The 17,518-nt window shown below is 36.9% G+C and overlaps 1 protein-coding gene across 3 annotated transcripts in view; it reads right to left on the bottom strand.

Annotated features, from left to right (window-relative positions):
• Positions 1 to 7,026: 7,026 nt before the first annotated feature.
• The window catches only part of PLEKHA3 (pleckstrin homology domain containing A3), a 33,163-nt gene continuing 22,671 nt past the window's right edge, over positions 7,027 to 17,518 (bottom strand). For all 3 annotated transcript variants that reach the window (XM_036879416.2, XM_036879415.2, XM_036879418.2), the window contains one exon: positions 7,027 to 9,047. In XM_036879416.2, coding sequence (XP_036735311.2) covers positions 8,920 to 9,047 — 128 coding nt within the window. In that variant the 3' untranslated portion in view covers positions 7,027 to 8,919. The remainder of the gene's footprint in view (positions 9,048 to 17,518) is intronic.

Below are 17,518 nucleotides of genomic sequence, written 5' to 3' on the forward strand. Positions count from 1 at the left end.
AGGAATTAGAAAGCAAAGATGAGTACTAGCAACACAACACTGAGTAAGTGGTCAATGAATATTGACTATACAAAACATGTTTTAAAAGATGAATAAATATATAAGCTATCCTAAAGTTAAATGCCCCTTTGAACTTACCACCCTTTCCAAGTGATTCTTTTCTTTTCCAAAACATCCCACCAAACATGGAGATGTTCAGGAGGTTATTTTGGGACGCTCTATTATCAATCAAAAATGGAGAAAAAGTTACATATATTTTGTTGGATACCCAAAACTAATATAATGTTATGTCAATTATACCTCAATTTGAAGCAAATAAATTTCCATTTTGTTTGAGCCATTAAAAAAATGGGAGAAAAAAGATAAAGTGAATCAGAAGTATAAAAAAAAGGAAAGGTAGATGGGAAAAGTTTGTATTTTGGCTAGTGAGATGATAGTGAAAAGCTCTTAGAAATTTTTTTAACATTCAACCATGATTTTTATTGCATACAATCATGATTTTTTCAGAGCTGGTAAAAAGGAAAAGTTGAGATAAGACAGAATTTTGAAAATCAGAAAGAAAAAAAAAATCACTTGGTGAGTCTTTCATTTTCTCTAGATCAAGCTAGTAATGGGCTTAAGCTATTCAAAAACTTCATCTAAAACTAAATCCACTCCCTTACTACCTTTATACTTTACCAAAAGAAAGAAAAACAGCAGGAGTCAAATCTGAAAGTGAAAGTGACAGACACACTACAGTAGAGGACACCACATACCCCCAGAAAGACACTATTATGAGGCTCAAAAATGAAAGGCATTGGTACATTTTGCTAGGCTTCATGACTCAAACCGTGCTCAAGGACACTGGGTGGCCAACATGGCCTGATTCACAGAAGCAAGAATGAGAAATCGCAATCTGTACATTTCCCCCAAAAAAGTTACAACCTATGTTTTTAAAAAACAGCAGGGAGAAAGAAGGGGAATTAATCTTTCTAAGGAAGTTTGCTACTTAGGCACAACCACAAATGAACTACAACTCTCCTGTCTCTTAGACTAAGGGTGATCTCAACACAAAAGGTGATTTGTGTAAAGCACTGGTGTGCCATTGAATTTCACTTGCTAAACTATACTTTTTAAAGTTTTTTAAAAGTATGGCACCGTTGAAATAAGCCAGGCAGACAGAGATAAGTACCAACTGGTGTCACTCATTTGTGGAGTATAACAACTAAGCAAAACTGAAGAAACAAAACAACAGCAGACTCACAGACTCCAAAAAGGGACTAGCAGTTACCAAAGGTGAGGGGAAGGGGAGGGTGGGTGGGGAGGGAGGGAGAAGGGATTAAAGGGCATTATGATTAGCACGCATTATGTAGGGGAGTCACGCGGAAGGCAGTATAGCACAGAAAAGACAAGTAGTGACTCTATAGCATCTTACTATGCTGATGGACAGTGACTGCAGTGGGGTGTGGGGGTGGGGCTCAATAATATGGGTGAATGGAATAACCACAATGTTGCTCATGTGAAACCTTTATAAGATTGTATTTCAATGACACCTTAAAAAAAAAGGCATGGCACTGTTTTCTTTTCCTGAGCACTATGTCAAGGTTGTAAACGTCAAGCTCACAAAGGCACTGCTAGTAAGTGTGAAGTGTATGTTACTTATGCACACATATACACTTGGCCTGAATACAGAGGTAGTGGGTTATTTTTGTTTCCATTTTTAAAATGTACATGATTAAATTCATCCTAGAGTGCTGGTGGAAACTGAAAACATGGAATGAATTAGTTGTTCAAATTTGTTTATTGTGATTGCTTAAAAAAACGTAACCCAACCTCCATTCATAGGAGAAACTGAAGCTAAGGGTTACCGACAGCAGAGGAAAGCTGGGGTGGCTGGAGCAGGGCAAGCAGAGGCTGAATGTATATTATGCAAAATCCATGATACAAACTGGGCTCTTCAGCCCTCTTCTCTACTCTACTGCCAGAACCCAGAAGTCCTTTCTAGAGAAACCAAACAGCTCCAAAGTAAAGACCCCCACTGAAATTTAGGAGATTGCAAAGAAAAGAGGGTCAGCTCTCTATCTGATGGCCCCTCAAATAACTGATAAACCCTGCCCATACAATGACCTATGAAATTAGCTTTTTTTTTTTTTTAAAATAATTATTTTTTATTGAAGGGTAGTTGACACACAGTATTACATTACATTAGTTTCAAGTGTACAACACAGTGGTAAAACATTTATATATATAATTCTAGGTTCCAGCTATCACCCTACCAAGCTGTTACAATATCTTGACTATATTCCTTATGCTATACATTATATCCCAGTTACTTATTTATTTTACCATTGGAAGTCTGTCCTTTTTTTTTTTTTTTTTTGTGAGGGCATCTCTCATATTTATTGATCAAATGGTTGTTAACGACAATAAAATTCTGTATAGGGGAGTCAATGCTCAATGCACAATCATTAATCCACCCCAAGCCTAATTTTCGTCAGTCTCCAATCTTCTGAGGCATAACAAACAAGTTCTTACATGGAGAACAAATTCTTACATAATGAATAAGTTACATAGTGAACAGTACAAGGGCAGTCATCACAGAAACTTTCGGTTTTGCTCATGCATTATGAACTATAAACAGTCAGTTCAAATATGAATACTCATTTGGTTTTTATACTTGATTTATATGTGGATACCACATTTCTCTCTTTATTATTATTATTTTTAATAAAATGCTGAAGTGGTAGGCAGATACAAGATAAAGGTAGAAAACATAGTTTAGTGTTGTAAGAGAGCAAATGTAGATGATCAGGTGTGTGCCTGTAGACTATGTGTTAATCCAAGCTAGACCAGGGCAATAAAACATCCACGTATGCAGAAGATTTCTCTCAGAACAGGGGGGGTGAGGTTCTAAGCCTCACCTCTGTTGATCCCCAATTTCTCACCTGATGGCCCCCCTGCGACTGTGCCTGTCTTAGGTTGTTCCTCCCTTGAGGAATCTTACCCGTCTCTGGCTAACCAGTCATCTTCCGGGTATGAAATTAGCTTTTAAGTACCTGATTCTTATTATGAATGGATGACCTCCCCAACTTCCTAAGAAAGCCTTCAGAATGAAAGACACAATCCAAAACATATAAACAGAAAACAGGAACACTGAAGAAACAGAAACAATGCAAGAAGCAGGAAAGCTATGAGAAAAAAAACCATAATTATCCTCGGGGATAATGAGAAGACAATGAATCTATAAAATAAGAATAGGGTATTATGAAAAAGGAACAGAGAAAAAATCATAAAAATTAATATAGCTAAAAAAATTTAACAGAACAGCTGGAGGATAACAAAAAGAATCAATATAATACAAATTAAGGAGCAACTGGAGAAGAAAGACTTTCTTAAATTAAAGGATCAATCTGGGAGGCCCAACATTCAAATAACAGGAAATTAAGAAGAAAGGATGAAGAAAATAGAGGAGAAAAAATTGTCAAAAAGGTAACCCAAAAAATTTCCCAGAATTGAAACAGACAAGTCTATAAATAGAAAGACTCCACCAGGTCAAGTACCCATCGACATGACTTAATAAAAACATATAAAAAAAATGTCAGGGGTAAAGAGAAGCTCCTAAAATAGGGTGTAAAAACAAGTCCCATATTTTAAAAATGGTATCAGAATTCTCACAAGAAAAATGTATGTAATAAGACAATGGAGCGCTGCCTTTAAAATTTTGAGGGAAAATTATTTTTCATGTAGACTCCAAACTACCAATCTAAGGGTTACCAACAGCAGAGGAAAGCTGGCGAGACATTTTTGAACCTGTAAAGGCTCAAAATCTTTACCTATCATGTATTTTTTCCTAGAAATTTTTTGGTGGTGGATACACTTCAGCAAAAAAGGGGCAGTAAATCAAGAAAGAATGTTATAAAATCCAATAAACAGAAGCTCCAACATAAGGCTAAAAAAATGGGGGATCCCCGGGATGACCATCAAGCCACATCAAGAGCAACCATCTAGATGGCAGAAGATGAAGGACTGTGGAAGAAATATCCCCAAAGGACAAAAAGAAGAAAAGAAGAAGAATTAACAGATTATATGATTTTTTTTTTAGCACTTAGGTCTTTGGGTAATGATTGATAGGTATATAAAAAACTAAATAGATTTTAAAATCAAGCAGTTACTGATTCCAGGAAAAATAAAGAAAAGGAAATAATGATAGTTCTAGTAGATAGTTTCTAGTAGAAAGGAAATGATAGTTCACCTTGGGGTTCACCAATGAACAACATTTATAGTAGCACCCCCTCAGCCATGGGTAATACATTCCAAGACCTCCAGTAGATGCCTGAAACTTCAGATAGTACCAAAATCTATATATACTATGTTTTTTCCTATACATACACACCTACAATAGTTTAATTTATATATTAGGCACAATAAGACATTAACAACATAACTAGTAATGGAATAGAATGATTATAAAAATACACTGAGATAAAAGTTATGTGAAAGTGGTCTCTCTCTCTCAGATATGTTATACCTTCTGATGATGATGATGTGAGATGATAAAATGCCAACATGAGATGGAGTGAGGTGAATGATGTAGGCACTGTGAAACAGCATTGGGCTACTGCTGACCTTCTGATGATAGGTCAGAAGGATGATCATCTGCTTCTGGACTGTGGCTGACCAAGAGCAACTGAAACTTCAGGAAGCGTACTGCAGAGAGCAGTGAGGGGTGGGGGGGCTACTATATATCTATTATTTTATACAAAGTTGTATTAATCTCTATTAAGAGGAATGGAGAAGTAGGGATATATAAGAAAAGTAAATCCTGCCATAAAAGGAATTCAAAAAGTCATTTCTAAAATTGATAAGTCAAGAAAAAGTAATACAACATATTTTCAAATAGGAAGGTAAATACCACAACAAACCATTAAGAATTGAAAGTGGTTTATTAAAAATAATAATAATAAAGGGAGAAATGTGGTATCCACATATAAATCAAGTATAAAAATCAAATGAGTATTCATATTTGAACTGTTTATAGTTCATAATGCATGAGCAAAACTGAAAGTTTCTGTGATGACTGCCCTTGTACTGTTCACTATGTAACTTATTCACTATGTAAGAGTTTGTTCTCCATGTAAGAACTTGTTCATTATGCTTCAGAAGATTGGAGACTGACGAAAATTAGGCTTGGGGTGGATTAATGATTGTGCATTGAGCATTGACTCCCCTATACAGAATTTTATTGTTGTCAACAACCATTTGATCAATAAATATGAGAGATGCCCTCACAAAAAAAAAAAAAAGTACAGACTTCCAATTGTAAAATAAATAAGTAACCGGGATGTAATGTATAGCATAAGGAATATAGTCAAAATATTTTAACAACTTGGTATGGTGATAGCTGGTCCCTAGAATTATCATGTATATAAATGTTGAATCACTGTGTTGTACACCTGAAACTAATGTAATGTAATACTGTGTGTCAACTACCCTTCAATAAAAAATAATTACCTACAAAAAAAAAAAAAAAAAAAAAAAAAGGAAGCAGGGTTTAAGGATTTGGTAAACACAATGAAACATGTTTGTGTATCTTGATATTTTTCATTATTATCCTTATTTTGGAATATTCAACAAATTCAATAAATGGTACTTAAAAAAAAAAAAAGAATTGAAAGTGCTTTTCTCAGGGGCACTAAGCTAGGGGGTGGGGAAAGTACTTTTTTCATTACATGCCTTCTAGTTCTAGTTGATTTTTTACACTATTTGCATGAATTATTTTAATAAAAAATTACATTTGAGTAACCATTAAATTTATATATCTACTATTTTACACAAAGTTGTATTAATCTCTATCAAGAGGAATGGAGATGGGATATATAAGAAAAGTAAATCCTGCCATAAAAGGAATTAAAAAAAAACATTTCTAAAATTGACAAAGAAAAAGTAATACAACATATTTTCAAATAGGAAGGTGAATAATCTTACAAATTTAAAATGAACTCAAAGAAAGGAGAACTGGGAACTGGAATGACATGAAAAGGAAGCCCTACTTATTTACCCACCAAGGCTATTATAGTAAAAGAGAGACCTCTTCAAAAGAGCTCCAGCAGTCTAAGCAGACCTTCTTTCAAGCCAGGTCACTCCCTCTACACCAAGTAGAGAAGGTAAGTCTCAAAGGATAGACCAGAGGCACTTCATTTAATAAAAGAAGTAAAGAATTGGTGGAGTCTAAAGTAATGATATTATAATGTATATGGAATCGGTACAAATAGCAGTGTAATATTAACAAATTACAAGGATATACTTCCTGAGATCTTGTGATAATTTCCAAACACTAAATGTAATAATGCATAGTGGAAAACTACAATTCAGGGTCAAAGTTTCTGTGGCAACTATGGAATAAAGATACTTTATCTCTTGCCCTGGAATAAGTTCAAGCAGTATCACCCATTTCCCAACCTGTCCTGTTTGAAGATAACACAATAATTCAATGAAATATAACCAAATTCAAATTTAGTCCATTTATGAAAGAATTCTCATCAGAGTAACTTTAATGAGAGGCCTGTGATTCTCACACTACAGAAACCAGGCGCATGAAGAGAAAAGCAAGCACACTGGTTTAGCTTTAGATTACTAATAAACCCAAAGTTCCCAAGTTTCTCAGGAACCCCATAGCCTAGACAAAGCAAAAAAGGAATAACCAAAAGCTACACATTATAGAAAGTCCTAAGGTAAAATTCTTACACAACTGCTCATACTTGCTTCATCTTTCTCTTACAATTCAGGAGTCAGGCACACTTGAAAATGCACAGGGCTCCTCAAATTGCAAGGTTCCCTGAAGCTTTATAGGTTGCTTCATGCTACCAATTCACTGATCAAAACCTAAATGTAATTTAAGAGACATTTATACTCCCTCAAAAAAATGACTTCACAAATGTGTTACTTCTAAGGGAAAAAAGTGGTTCCAAGTAACAATAAAAACCATACTTCAGGTATGGCAAACCTGTTCAAAGCACCTGTTTAAAGGGGAAAAAAAATGATACAAACCAGAAGTGACTGCCTTTTATTTTTAAAAGTATTTACAGAAAACTGTTCAGGAACTCATCTTTTTTTGGATAAAACAATAAAAAAATGGATTTATTTCCTAAGAGTTCAAAAGCTTTGTTATAGTGTGCTCATTACAAACCTACCAGTTCAAAAAAAACTACCAGAAATACTCCCTACCAGTAGCACCTTGACCTTCATGGTCTTAACACTACGCAAATTCTTACTATTTAAAAAAAAAAAGCAAAATATCTGATTACACACTCAACATGAAAACTTACATTATCAAACATTTTTCTCAAATTAGACATGAAGTACAACATGTAAGCAGAAAAAGATTCCACTTAAAATAGTCTAATGACCTGTGTGCTATTTAAATTCACAAACTTTAAGTAGCATACAGTGTATCTAAAGGCATATTAATATATATAGATTGCTTATATCCATTTTAAACTTATAATTAAAGATTTTACTAAATACTAAATATTAACTCATTAAGAAAAGTTCTCACACAAACTTACAAGGGAAATATAAAGTAAAATAGGCCACATTATTCTAAGCTCACAGGCAACAAAACTAAAAATGTGCCTCATCTGTGTATTCACTAAGACATTCCAATATACAGAAAAAATCAAAGCAATAAAGAATACTATTACCATTTTATGAAGATTAGACAGAATATCAATAAATGTAAAAAAAAAGATACAATGTATTATATGATGAGTTTGAATGCAAAAACCACATATTTATTAAACATATGATTAACTTAAAGACACCAAACCAATTCGTTTTAAAGTGCTCCTCATCCAAGACCTTGGACAAACCTGTCACTCCAAAAGGAATTAACAAAAAAAAAAAACAGTTCACTGGGCAAACACTGACAATAGGTATGGACAGGCACTACCAAAAAATGCTGTTTTTCTTTAATTAAATAATGCCATTCTCAAGTGATGTGGAGCAGTCACCTTGACAGAATTCCATTTTGTATAAATATTCATAAATAAAAAATATCTCTAGAAAGTCTAAAGAGCTGCAAATATTAATACCTTACAACAGCAGCTTAATGTCTATTTTAGGAAAAAAGCACTAAAATCCTCTTCCATTGAAAGTCATTTATTTCTGTGGTGTAAGTGAGCAAGGTCACTAAAACATTAACCTCTTTTCTAGAACAATGTAGGCAACAATGTATACACATCTAAAATTTGGTAGGTCATAAAAGTTATAATGCAATCTTTTTTTGATGCAACAGGAAAATAAATAAATAAAAGTTAAATACTTCAACCCAACATTTGGTATTGACAAATCAGTAGTGTCAACTTCACATATGAAGGACAGCAGTCTGATCTTTAAAAAATCTCCAATATGGCATGTTACTTGGGCTAAAAATTTTAGAATACTAAATGTTTCTTTTTTGCTTAAAGGAATGCAATTTACTCACCATCAAGCTGCTACAGTAACTCACTTTTAAATGGGTAAAGTGATCATTAGGTCCACGGCACAAGTTATATACGTCACACTTCTGCCAAACTGAAACCTTGTAAGATTTCATGTTTATAAGCTATGATACATACTGACTAAGCCATCAGTCCCTCACAGTTTTTTAGAAAAATATCTACATTTGTCCTTATAGATGTCAAAATGTTACACCATCATTTGTTGTTGTTTTTAAAAAAAGATGCACATTTCATACTGTGAAGTTATTAGGAAAATACTCTTGCAAATAAACTATATAAAGATAAAATACACTTCAAAGGTATGTGGGGGTTTTTTGTTTGTTTTACAATATTCTATAAAGTGCAGAGAAATCCCAAGGGAAAAACTACTCCCTATAACATAGTTTAATTACAGCAGCTTTTGCATAGCAATACTTAGAGGAAGTTGGACACTTCCATTTCCTCAGGAAGAGAAGGATGGAAGAGGGTCTTCTGACTCAGATTTCTTTTTGGCCATAAGTCTGCTTTCTTCAGGAATGGTTGCTGATGCCAAATCTCCATTAAGTGTATTTCTGGAACAGTGAACAGGTCCTATTAAGACATTGAGTAAAAGGTTAAAAAATATCCTATCAATGTTAACTCCAGTCCTCTGTGAAAGAACATTTTAAATTTGCCATTTAGAGACACGCAAATTCCTTTAGCTTCCTATTAATTTTTTTATTGTTTAACAGAGAAAAATCTAACTTTTCTACTGATCATAAGGAGAAACTTAAGAGTTCATGAGATAAACTATGAAACTATCTAAAGTAGAGATATTTCTTTTATTCCTTGCTAGAACCATGGTTGACACATAGTGGGCAGTCAATAAACATTGGTTGAATTGAATTATTCTTCTTAATTGATTATTGCTTTTTCAGCCTGGTCGTTTTAACTCTCTGTTAGTATCTTCCTTGTTTTCTAAGGCAAAAAAAACAATGCCCAAAAAAGGTTACAAGCCTAACCTACGATTACACAATTGGCACCAGAACTAGGACTAATTCAGAGCTTGCTCTTTCATCACAAGACACAAAAAATATGAAAGTCCCCACATTTCCATTTGGAATGCAACTCACAGAATTATCAGTGCAGCTTCCAGTGAACACAGCTAAACACACTGGCATGGTCCTGTGCCAGGGCAGGTGCACATCTGTTTGTACACATTATTTCAATTTACCATAAACATTTATTATTTTTATAATAATTTTAACCTAGTTAAAAAAATGGAAGCAGCTGTATTTCAAAAAAGAGAGTATTTGGGGATAAAGACCTTCAACAAAAACTGCCAGTTGAAAAACATGCACTTTCTAAGTAAGAGTATTAATTCCGTCTCTGCTTGGTCAACTAAGACACTAAACTTTATGATAAACAGAAGGGAATCTAAGAATAAAACCGCTGAATTGGCCTATACTTGCCAATTTTAAAAACTTATAAAGAACTGAGTTGTGTGTGTGTGTGTGTGTGTGTGTGTGTGTGTGTGTGTGCATGTATGTGTGACTAGTTTTGTTACACTCCTTTACAGCTAAATTGGGGAAAGTTAAATGGAATAAGGCAAATACACTTAGAGCTTATAAAAGTTGTTTTCAAAATTGAGGACCAGAGTGCCTAAAAGAGAACTAAGGAAAATGACTGGCTTTAAAAAAATCAATTTACTGTCACAAATGAAAATGATCCCTTTAGAGAGAAAGAGAAGCATCAGGAGAATATACAAGGCAGCGTACACAACTCTTTTACAAGCTCTGGATTAAAAAGGTTATCTATAAAAGGCAGAAAGAATAAAATAAATCAGGATGTATAGTACCTGCCACAAATAACACTTTTTTCCCCATTCCTAACCTCTTTAATTATCTTTCTCTTTTCCTTATCTCCTCCAAGTTGTACTACATTGACCCAGGGAAGTTTCTTCTCCTTTCCCCTTACCACCCTCATCCCCTTTCCTTCACTTTCTTTACCCAACATCCTAACTTAAATTCAAAATGGCAGTGAACATAGAGTAGTGATCTATATCAATATTTATTGATTATTATATTGATTACAATATTATTAGTCCTGTAAAAAAAAATGAACATAGAATATGTTGGAGGAGGGGCGGAAGATGGCGGCGTGAGCAGAGCAGCGGAAATCTCCTCCCAAAACCACATATATCTATGAAAATATAACAAAGAGAACCCTTCCTAGAATAAAAACCAGAGGACACAGGACAATATCCAGACCACATCCGCACCTGAGAGAACCCAGCGCCTCGTGAAGGGGGTAAGATACAAGCCCCGGCCCGGCAGGACCCGAGTGCCCATCCCCCCAACTCCCGGCGGGAGAAGAGGAGGCAGAGCCGGAGGGAGACGGAGCCCAGGACTGCCGAACACCCAGCCCCAGCCATCCGGGCCAGAGTGCAGACACAGTACGTGCCCAGGGGGCCCTGGATGCTAGGAAAACAGGGCAGCAAGAACAGTGAGCGGGCACCAGAGGCTGGAGGACATAAGAAAAGCGCGCGACCATTTTGTTTTGTTTTGTTTTGTTTTGTTTTGGCAAGCGCTTTTTGGAAGACTTAAAGGGATAGGGCCCCCAATACTAGGGAAACAGGGCAGCAAGAACAGTGAGCGGGCACTGGTGGCCTGGCGCCGGAGGACACCAGAAAAGTGCGCGACCATTTCTTTTTTGCTGTTTTGTTTTGGCGAGCGCTTTTTGGAAGTCTTAAAGGGATAAGGCCCCCAATACTAGGGAAACAGGTCAGCAAGACCGGTGAGCAGATGTCTGAGGCTGGCGCCGGAGAATAAAGAAAAACGAGCGGCCACATTTTTTTTTTTTTTTAATTAAAAAAAATTTTTTTTTTTTTAATTTAAATTTTTTTTGTGTGTGGTCATTGTTTTGTTTTGGCGGGTGCTTTTTGGAAGTCTTAAAGGGGCAGGGTGGGACACTTAATCCAGAGTTAGGGAATCCGGGGATCTCTGGGCACCCTAACCCCTGGGCTGCAGGGAGCAGGGAGGCCCCTTACGGAGATAAATAGCCTCTAGGCCACTCCCCCTCCAACGCAAATCCACCACTTTGGAGCAGAGGACCGAACCAGGCCACGCCCACAGCAACAGCAGAGACACTCCATAGCAGCCCGGCAGGAAGCAGAAACCCTGTCTGCGCGCAGCTGCTCAGCACAAGCCACTAGAGGTCGCTGTTCTCCCAGGAGAGGAGGGCCACAAACCAACAAGAAGGGAAGTTCTTCCAGCCGTCACTCGTCCCAGCTCTGCAAACTATTCCTATCACCATGAAAAGGCAAAGCTACAGGCAGACAAAGATCACAGAGACAACACCAGAGAAGGAGACAGACCGAACCAGTCTTCCTGACAAAGAATTCAAAATAAGAATCATAAACATGCTGACAGAGATGCAGAGAAATACGCAAAAGAAATGGGATGAAGTCCGGAGGGAGATCACAGATGCCAGAAAGGAGATCGCAGAAATGAAACAAACTGTGGAAGGGTTTATAAGCAGAATGGATAGGATGCAAGAGGCCATTGATGGAACTGAAACCAGAGAACAGGAACGCACAGAAGCTGACATAGAGAGAGACAAAAGGATCTCCAGGAATGAAACAATGTTAAGAGAACTGTGTGACCAATCCAAAAGGAACAATACCCGTATTATAGGGGTTCCAGAAGAAGAAGAGAGAGGAAAAGAGATGGAAAGTATCTTAGAAGAAATCATTGCTGAAAACTTCCCCAAACTGGGGGAGGAAGTAATCGAACAGACCACGGAAATACACAGAACCCCCAACAGAAAGGATCTAAGGAGGACAACACCAAGACACATAATAATTAAAATGGCAAAGATCAAGGACAAAGAAAGAGTTTGAAAGGAAGCTAGAGAGAAAAAGGTCACCTATAAAGAAAAACCCATCAGGCTAAATCAGACTTGTCGACAGAAACCCTACAGGCCAGAAGAGAATGGCATGATATATTTAATACAATGAAACAGAAGGGCCTTGAACCAAGGATACGACTATCATTCAAATATGATGGTGGGATTAAACAATTCCCAGACAAACAAAAGCTGAGGGAATTTGCAACCCACAAACCACCTCTACAGAACATCTTACAGGGACTGCTCTAGATGGGAGCACTCCTAGAAAGAGCACAGCACAAAACACCCAACATATGAAGAATCGAAGAGGAGGAATAAGAAGGGAGAGAAGAAAAGAATCTCCAGACAGTGTATATAACAGCTCAATAAGCGAGCTAAGTTAGGCAGTAAGATACTAAAGAGGCTAACCTTGAATCTTTGGTAACCACAAATTTAAAGCCTGCAATGGCAATAAGTACATATCTTTCAATAGTCACCCTAAATGTTAATGGGCTGAATGCACCAATCAAAAGACATAGAGTAATAGAATGGATAAAAAAGCAAGATCCATCTATATGCTGCTTACAAGAAACTCACCTTAAAACCAAAGACATGTACAGACTAAAAGTCAAGGGATGGAAAAACATATTTCAAGCAAACAACACCGAGAAGAAAGCAGGGGTTGCAGTACTAATATCAGACAAAATAGACTTCAAAACAAAGAAAGTAACAAGAGATAAAGAAGGACACTACATAATGATACAGGGCTCAGTCCAACAAGAGGATATAACCATTCTAAATATATATGCACCCAACACAGGAGCACCAGCATATGTGAAACAAATACTAACAGAACTAAAGGGGGAAATAGACTGCAATGCATTCATTCTAGGAGACTTCAACACACCACTCACTGCAAAGGACAGATCCACTGGGCAGAAAATAAGTAAGGACACGGAAGCACTGAACAACACAGTAGAGCAGATGGACCTAATAGACATCTATAGAACTCTACATCCAAAAGCAACAGGATATACATTCTTCTCAAGTGCACATGGAACATTCTCCAGAATAGACCACATACTAGGCCACAAAAAGAGCCTCAGAAAATTCCAAAAGATTGAAATCCTACCAACCAACTTTTCAGACCACAAAGGCATAAAACTAGAAATAAACTGTACAAAGAAAGCAAAGAGGCTCACAAACACATGGAGGCTTAACAACACGCTCCTAAATAATCAATGGATCAATGACCAAATCAAAAAATGGAGATTCAGCAATATATGGAAACAAATGACAACAACACTAAGCCCCAACTTCTGTGGGACACAGCAAAAGCAGTCTTAAGAGGAAAGTATATAGCAATCCAAGCATATTTAATAAAGGAAGAACAATCCCAAATGAATGGTCTAATGTCACAATTATCAAAATTGGAAAAAGAAGAACAGATGAGGCCTAAGGTCAGCAGAAGGAAGGACATAATAAAGATCACAGAAAAAATAAATAAAATTGAGAAGAATAAAACAATAGAAAAAATCAATGAAACCAAGAGCTGGTTCTTCGAGAAAGTAAACAAAATAGATAAGCCTCTAGCCAGACTTATTAAGAAGGAAAGAGAGTCAACACAAATCAACAGTATCAGAAACAAGAAAGGAAAAATCACGACGGACCCCACAGAAATACAAAGAATTATTAGAGAATACTATGAAAACCTATATGCTAACAAGCTGGTAAACCTAGGAGAAATGGACAACTTCCTAGAAAAATACAACCTTCCATGATTGACCCAGAAAGAAACAGAAAATCTAAACAGACCAATTACCAGCAACGAAATTGAAGCAGTAATCAAAAAACTACCAAAGAACAAAACCCCAGGGCCAGATGGATCTACCTCAGAATTTTATCAGACATACAGGGAAGACATAATACCCATTCTCCTTAGAGTTTTCCAAAAAATAGAGGAGGAGGGGATACTCCCAAACTCATTCTATGAAGCTAACATCACCCTAATACCAAAACCAGGTAAAGACACCACCAAAAAAGAAAACTACAGACCAATATCCCTGATGAACGTAGATGCAAAAATACTCAACAAAATATTAGCAAACCGAATTAAAAAAAAAAATCAAAAGGATCATACACCATGACCAAGTAGGATTCACCCCAGGGATGCAAGGATGGTACAACATTCGAAAGTCCATCAACATCATCCACCACATCAACAAAAAGAAAGACAAAAACCACATGATCATCTCCATAGATGCTGAAAAAGCATTTGACAAAGTTCAACATCCATTCATGATAAAAACTCTCAGCAAAATGAGAATAGAGGGCAAGTACCTCAACATAATAAAGGCCATCTATGATAAACCCACAGCCAACATTATATTGAACAGCGAGAAGCTGAAAGCATTTCCTCTGAGATCGGGAACTAGACAGGGATGCCCACTCTCTCCACTGTTATTTAACATAGTACTGGAGGTCCTAGCCACGGCAATCAGACAAAACAAAAAAATACAAGGAATCCAGATTGGTAAAGAAGAAGTTAAACTGTCACTATTTGCAGATGACATGATACTGTACATAAAAAACCCTAAAGACTCCACCCCAAAACTACTAGAACTGATATCGGAATACAGCAAAGTTGCAGGATACAAAATCAACACACAGAAATATGTGGCTTTCCTATACACTAACAATGAACCAACAGAAAGAGAAATCAGGAAAACAACTCCATTCACAATTGCATCAAAAAAAATAAAATACCTAGGAATAAACCTAACCAAGGAAGTGAAAGACTTATACTCTGAAAACTACAAGTCACTCTTAAGAGAAATTAAAGGGGACACTGACAGATGGAAACTGATCCCATGCTTGTGGCTAGGAAGAATCAATATTGTCAAAATGGCCATCCTGCCCAAAGCAATATACAGATTTGATGCAATCCCTATGAAACTACCAGCAACATTCTTCAATGAACTGGAACAAATAATTCAAAAATTCATATGGAAACACCAAAGACCCCGAATAGCCAAAGCAATCCTGAGAAAGAAGAATAAAGTAGGGGGGATCTCACTCCCCAACTTCAAGCTCTACTATAAAGCCATAGTAATCAAGATAATTTGGTACTGGCACAAGAGCAGAGCCACAGACCAATGGAACAGACTAGAGAATCCAGACATTAACCCAGACATATATGGTCAATTAATATTTGATAAAGGAGCCATGGACATACAATGGCGAAATGACAGTCTCTTCAACAGATGGTGCTGGCAAAACTGGACAGCTACATGTAGGAGAATGAAACTGGACCATTGTTTAACCCCATATCCAAAAGTAAATTCGAAATGGATCAAAGACCTGAATGTAAGTCATGAAACCATTAAACTCTTGGAAGAAACCATAGGCAAAAACCTCTTAGACATAAACATGAGTGACCTCTTCTTGAACATATCTCCCCGGGCAAGGAAAACAACAGCAAAAATGAATAAGTGGGACTATATTAAGCTGAAAAGCTTCTGTACAGCAAAAGACAGCATCAATAGAACAAAAAGGAACCCTACAGTATGGGAGAATATATTTGAAAATGACACATCCGATAAAGGCTTGACGTCCAGAATATATAAAGAGCTCACACGCCTCAACAAACAAAAAACAAATAACCCAATTAAAAAATGGGCAGAGGAACTGAACAGACAGTTCTCCAAAAAAGAAATACAGATGGCCAACAGACACATGAAAAGATGCTCCACATCGCTAATTATCAGAGAAATGCAAATTAAAACTACCATGAGGTATCACCTCACACCAGTAAGTATGGCTGCCATCCAAAAGACAAACAACAACAAATGTCGGCGAGGCTGTGGAGAAAGGGGAACCCTCCTACACTGCTGGTGGGAATGTAAGTTAGTTCAACCATTGTGGAAAGCAGTATGGAGGTACATCAAAATGCTCAAAACAGACCTACCATTTGACCCAGGAATTGCACTCCTAGGAATTTACCCTAAGAATGCAGCAATCAAGTATGAGAAAGATCAGTGCACCCCTATGTTTATCGCAGCACTATTTACAATAGCCAAGAATTGGAAGCAACCTAAATGTCCATAGATAGATGAATGGATAAAGAAGATGTCGTACATATACACAATGGAATACTACTCAGCCATAAGAAAAGGGCAAATCCAACCATTTGTAGCAACATGGATGGAGCTGGAGGGTATTATGCTCAGTGAAACAAGCCAAGCGGAGAAAGAGAAATACCAAATGATTTCACTTATCTGTGGAATATAAGAACAAAGGAAAAACTGAAGGAACAAAACAGCAGCAGAATCACAGAACTCAAGAATGAACTAACAGGTACCAAAGGGAAAGGGACTGGGGAGGATGGGTGGGTAGGGAGGGATAAGGGTGGGGGAGAAGTAGGGGGGTATTAAGATTAGCATGCATGGAGGGGTAGGAGAAAAGGGAGGGCTGTACAACACAGAGAAGGCAAGTAGTGATTCTACAACATTTTGCTATGCTGATGGACAGTGACTGTAAAGGGGTTTATAAGGGGAACCTCGTATAGCGGAGAGCCTAGTAAACATAATATTCGTCATGTAAGTGTAGATTAGTGATATCAAAAAAAAAAAAAGGGCAGTTCCTGTGTGGTAACCTACAATGAGTTCTACACAAGAGTATAAAGGGCATATAAAAGTGTAGGCAAAGGGTCAGAGGATCAAAGCCTAATTGGGCTACCCCAAAAATGAACTAAGATACGATATGAAAAAGAACTTCCAACATCAGCACTCTCTGGAAGACTCATGCCAGAAGATGATCATCAAAAAACCCAAAAAAGATCCACGCACTGCTACAGCTGTAGATGCACTCATCCCACCAGCTCCTGGACTTGCCATGGGAATGAAGGAGATATCTAAGCTGGCCTGTGCATATAGTAAAACAACAAATTTGACTGGATCTATACTGTTGGAACTCAACCAAGAATTAGGAGAAGTGCAAATTGTAGCGCTCCAGAATCTTACAACTACAGACTATTTACTGTTAAAAGAACATAAGGGATGTGAACATTCCCCAGGAATGGGTTGTTTTAATTTGTCTGATTTCTCTCAGACTGTTCTAGTTCAGTTGGACAATATCCACCATATCATAGATAAGTTTTCACAAATGCCTAAGGTGCCTAACTGGTTTTCTTGGTT

Source organism: Manis pentadactyla, chromosome 6 (assembly GCF_030020395.1).
Source record: "Manis pentadactyla isolate mManPen7 chromosome 6, mManPen7.hap1, whole genome shotgun sequence".
Lineage (NCBI taxonomy): Eukaryota > Metazoa > Chordata > Mammalia > Pholidota > Manidae > Manis > Manis pentadactyla.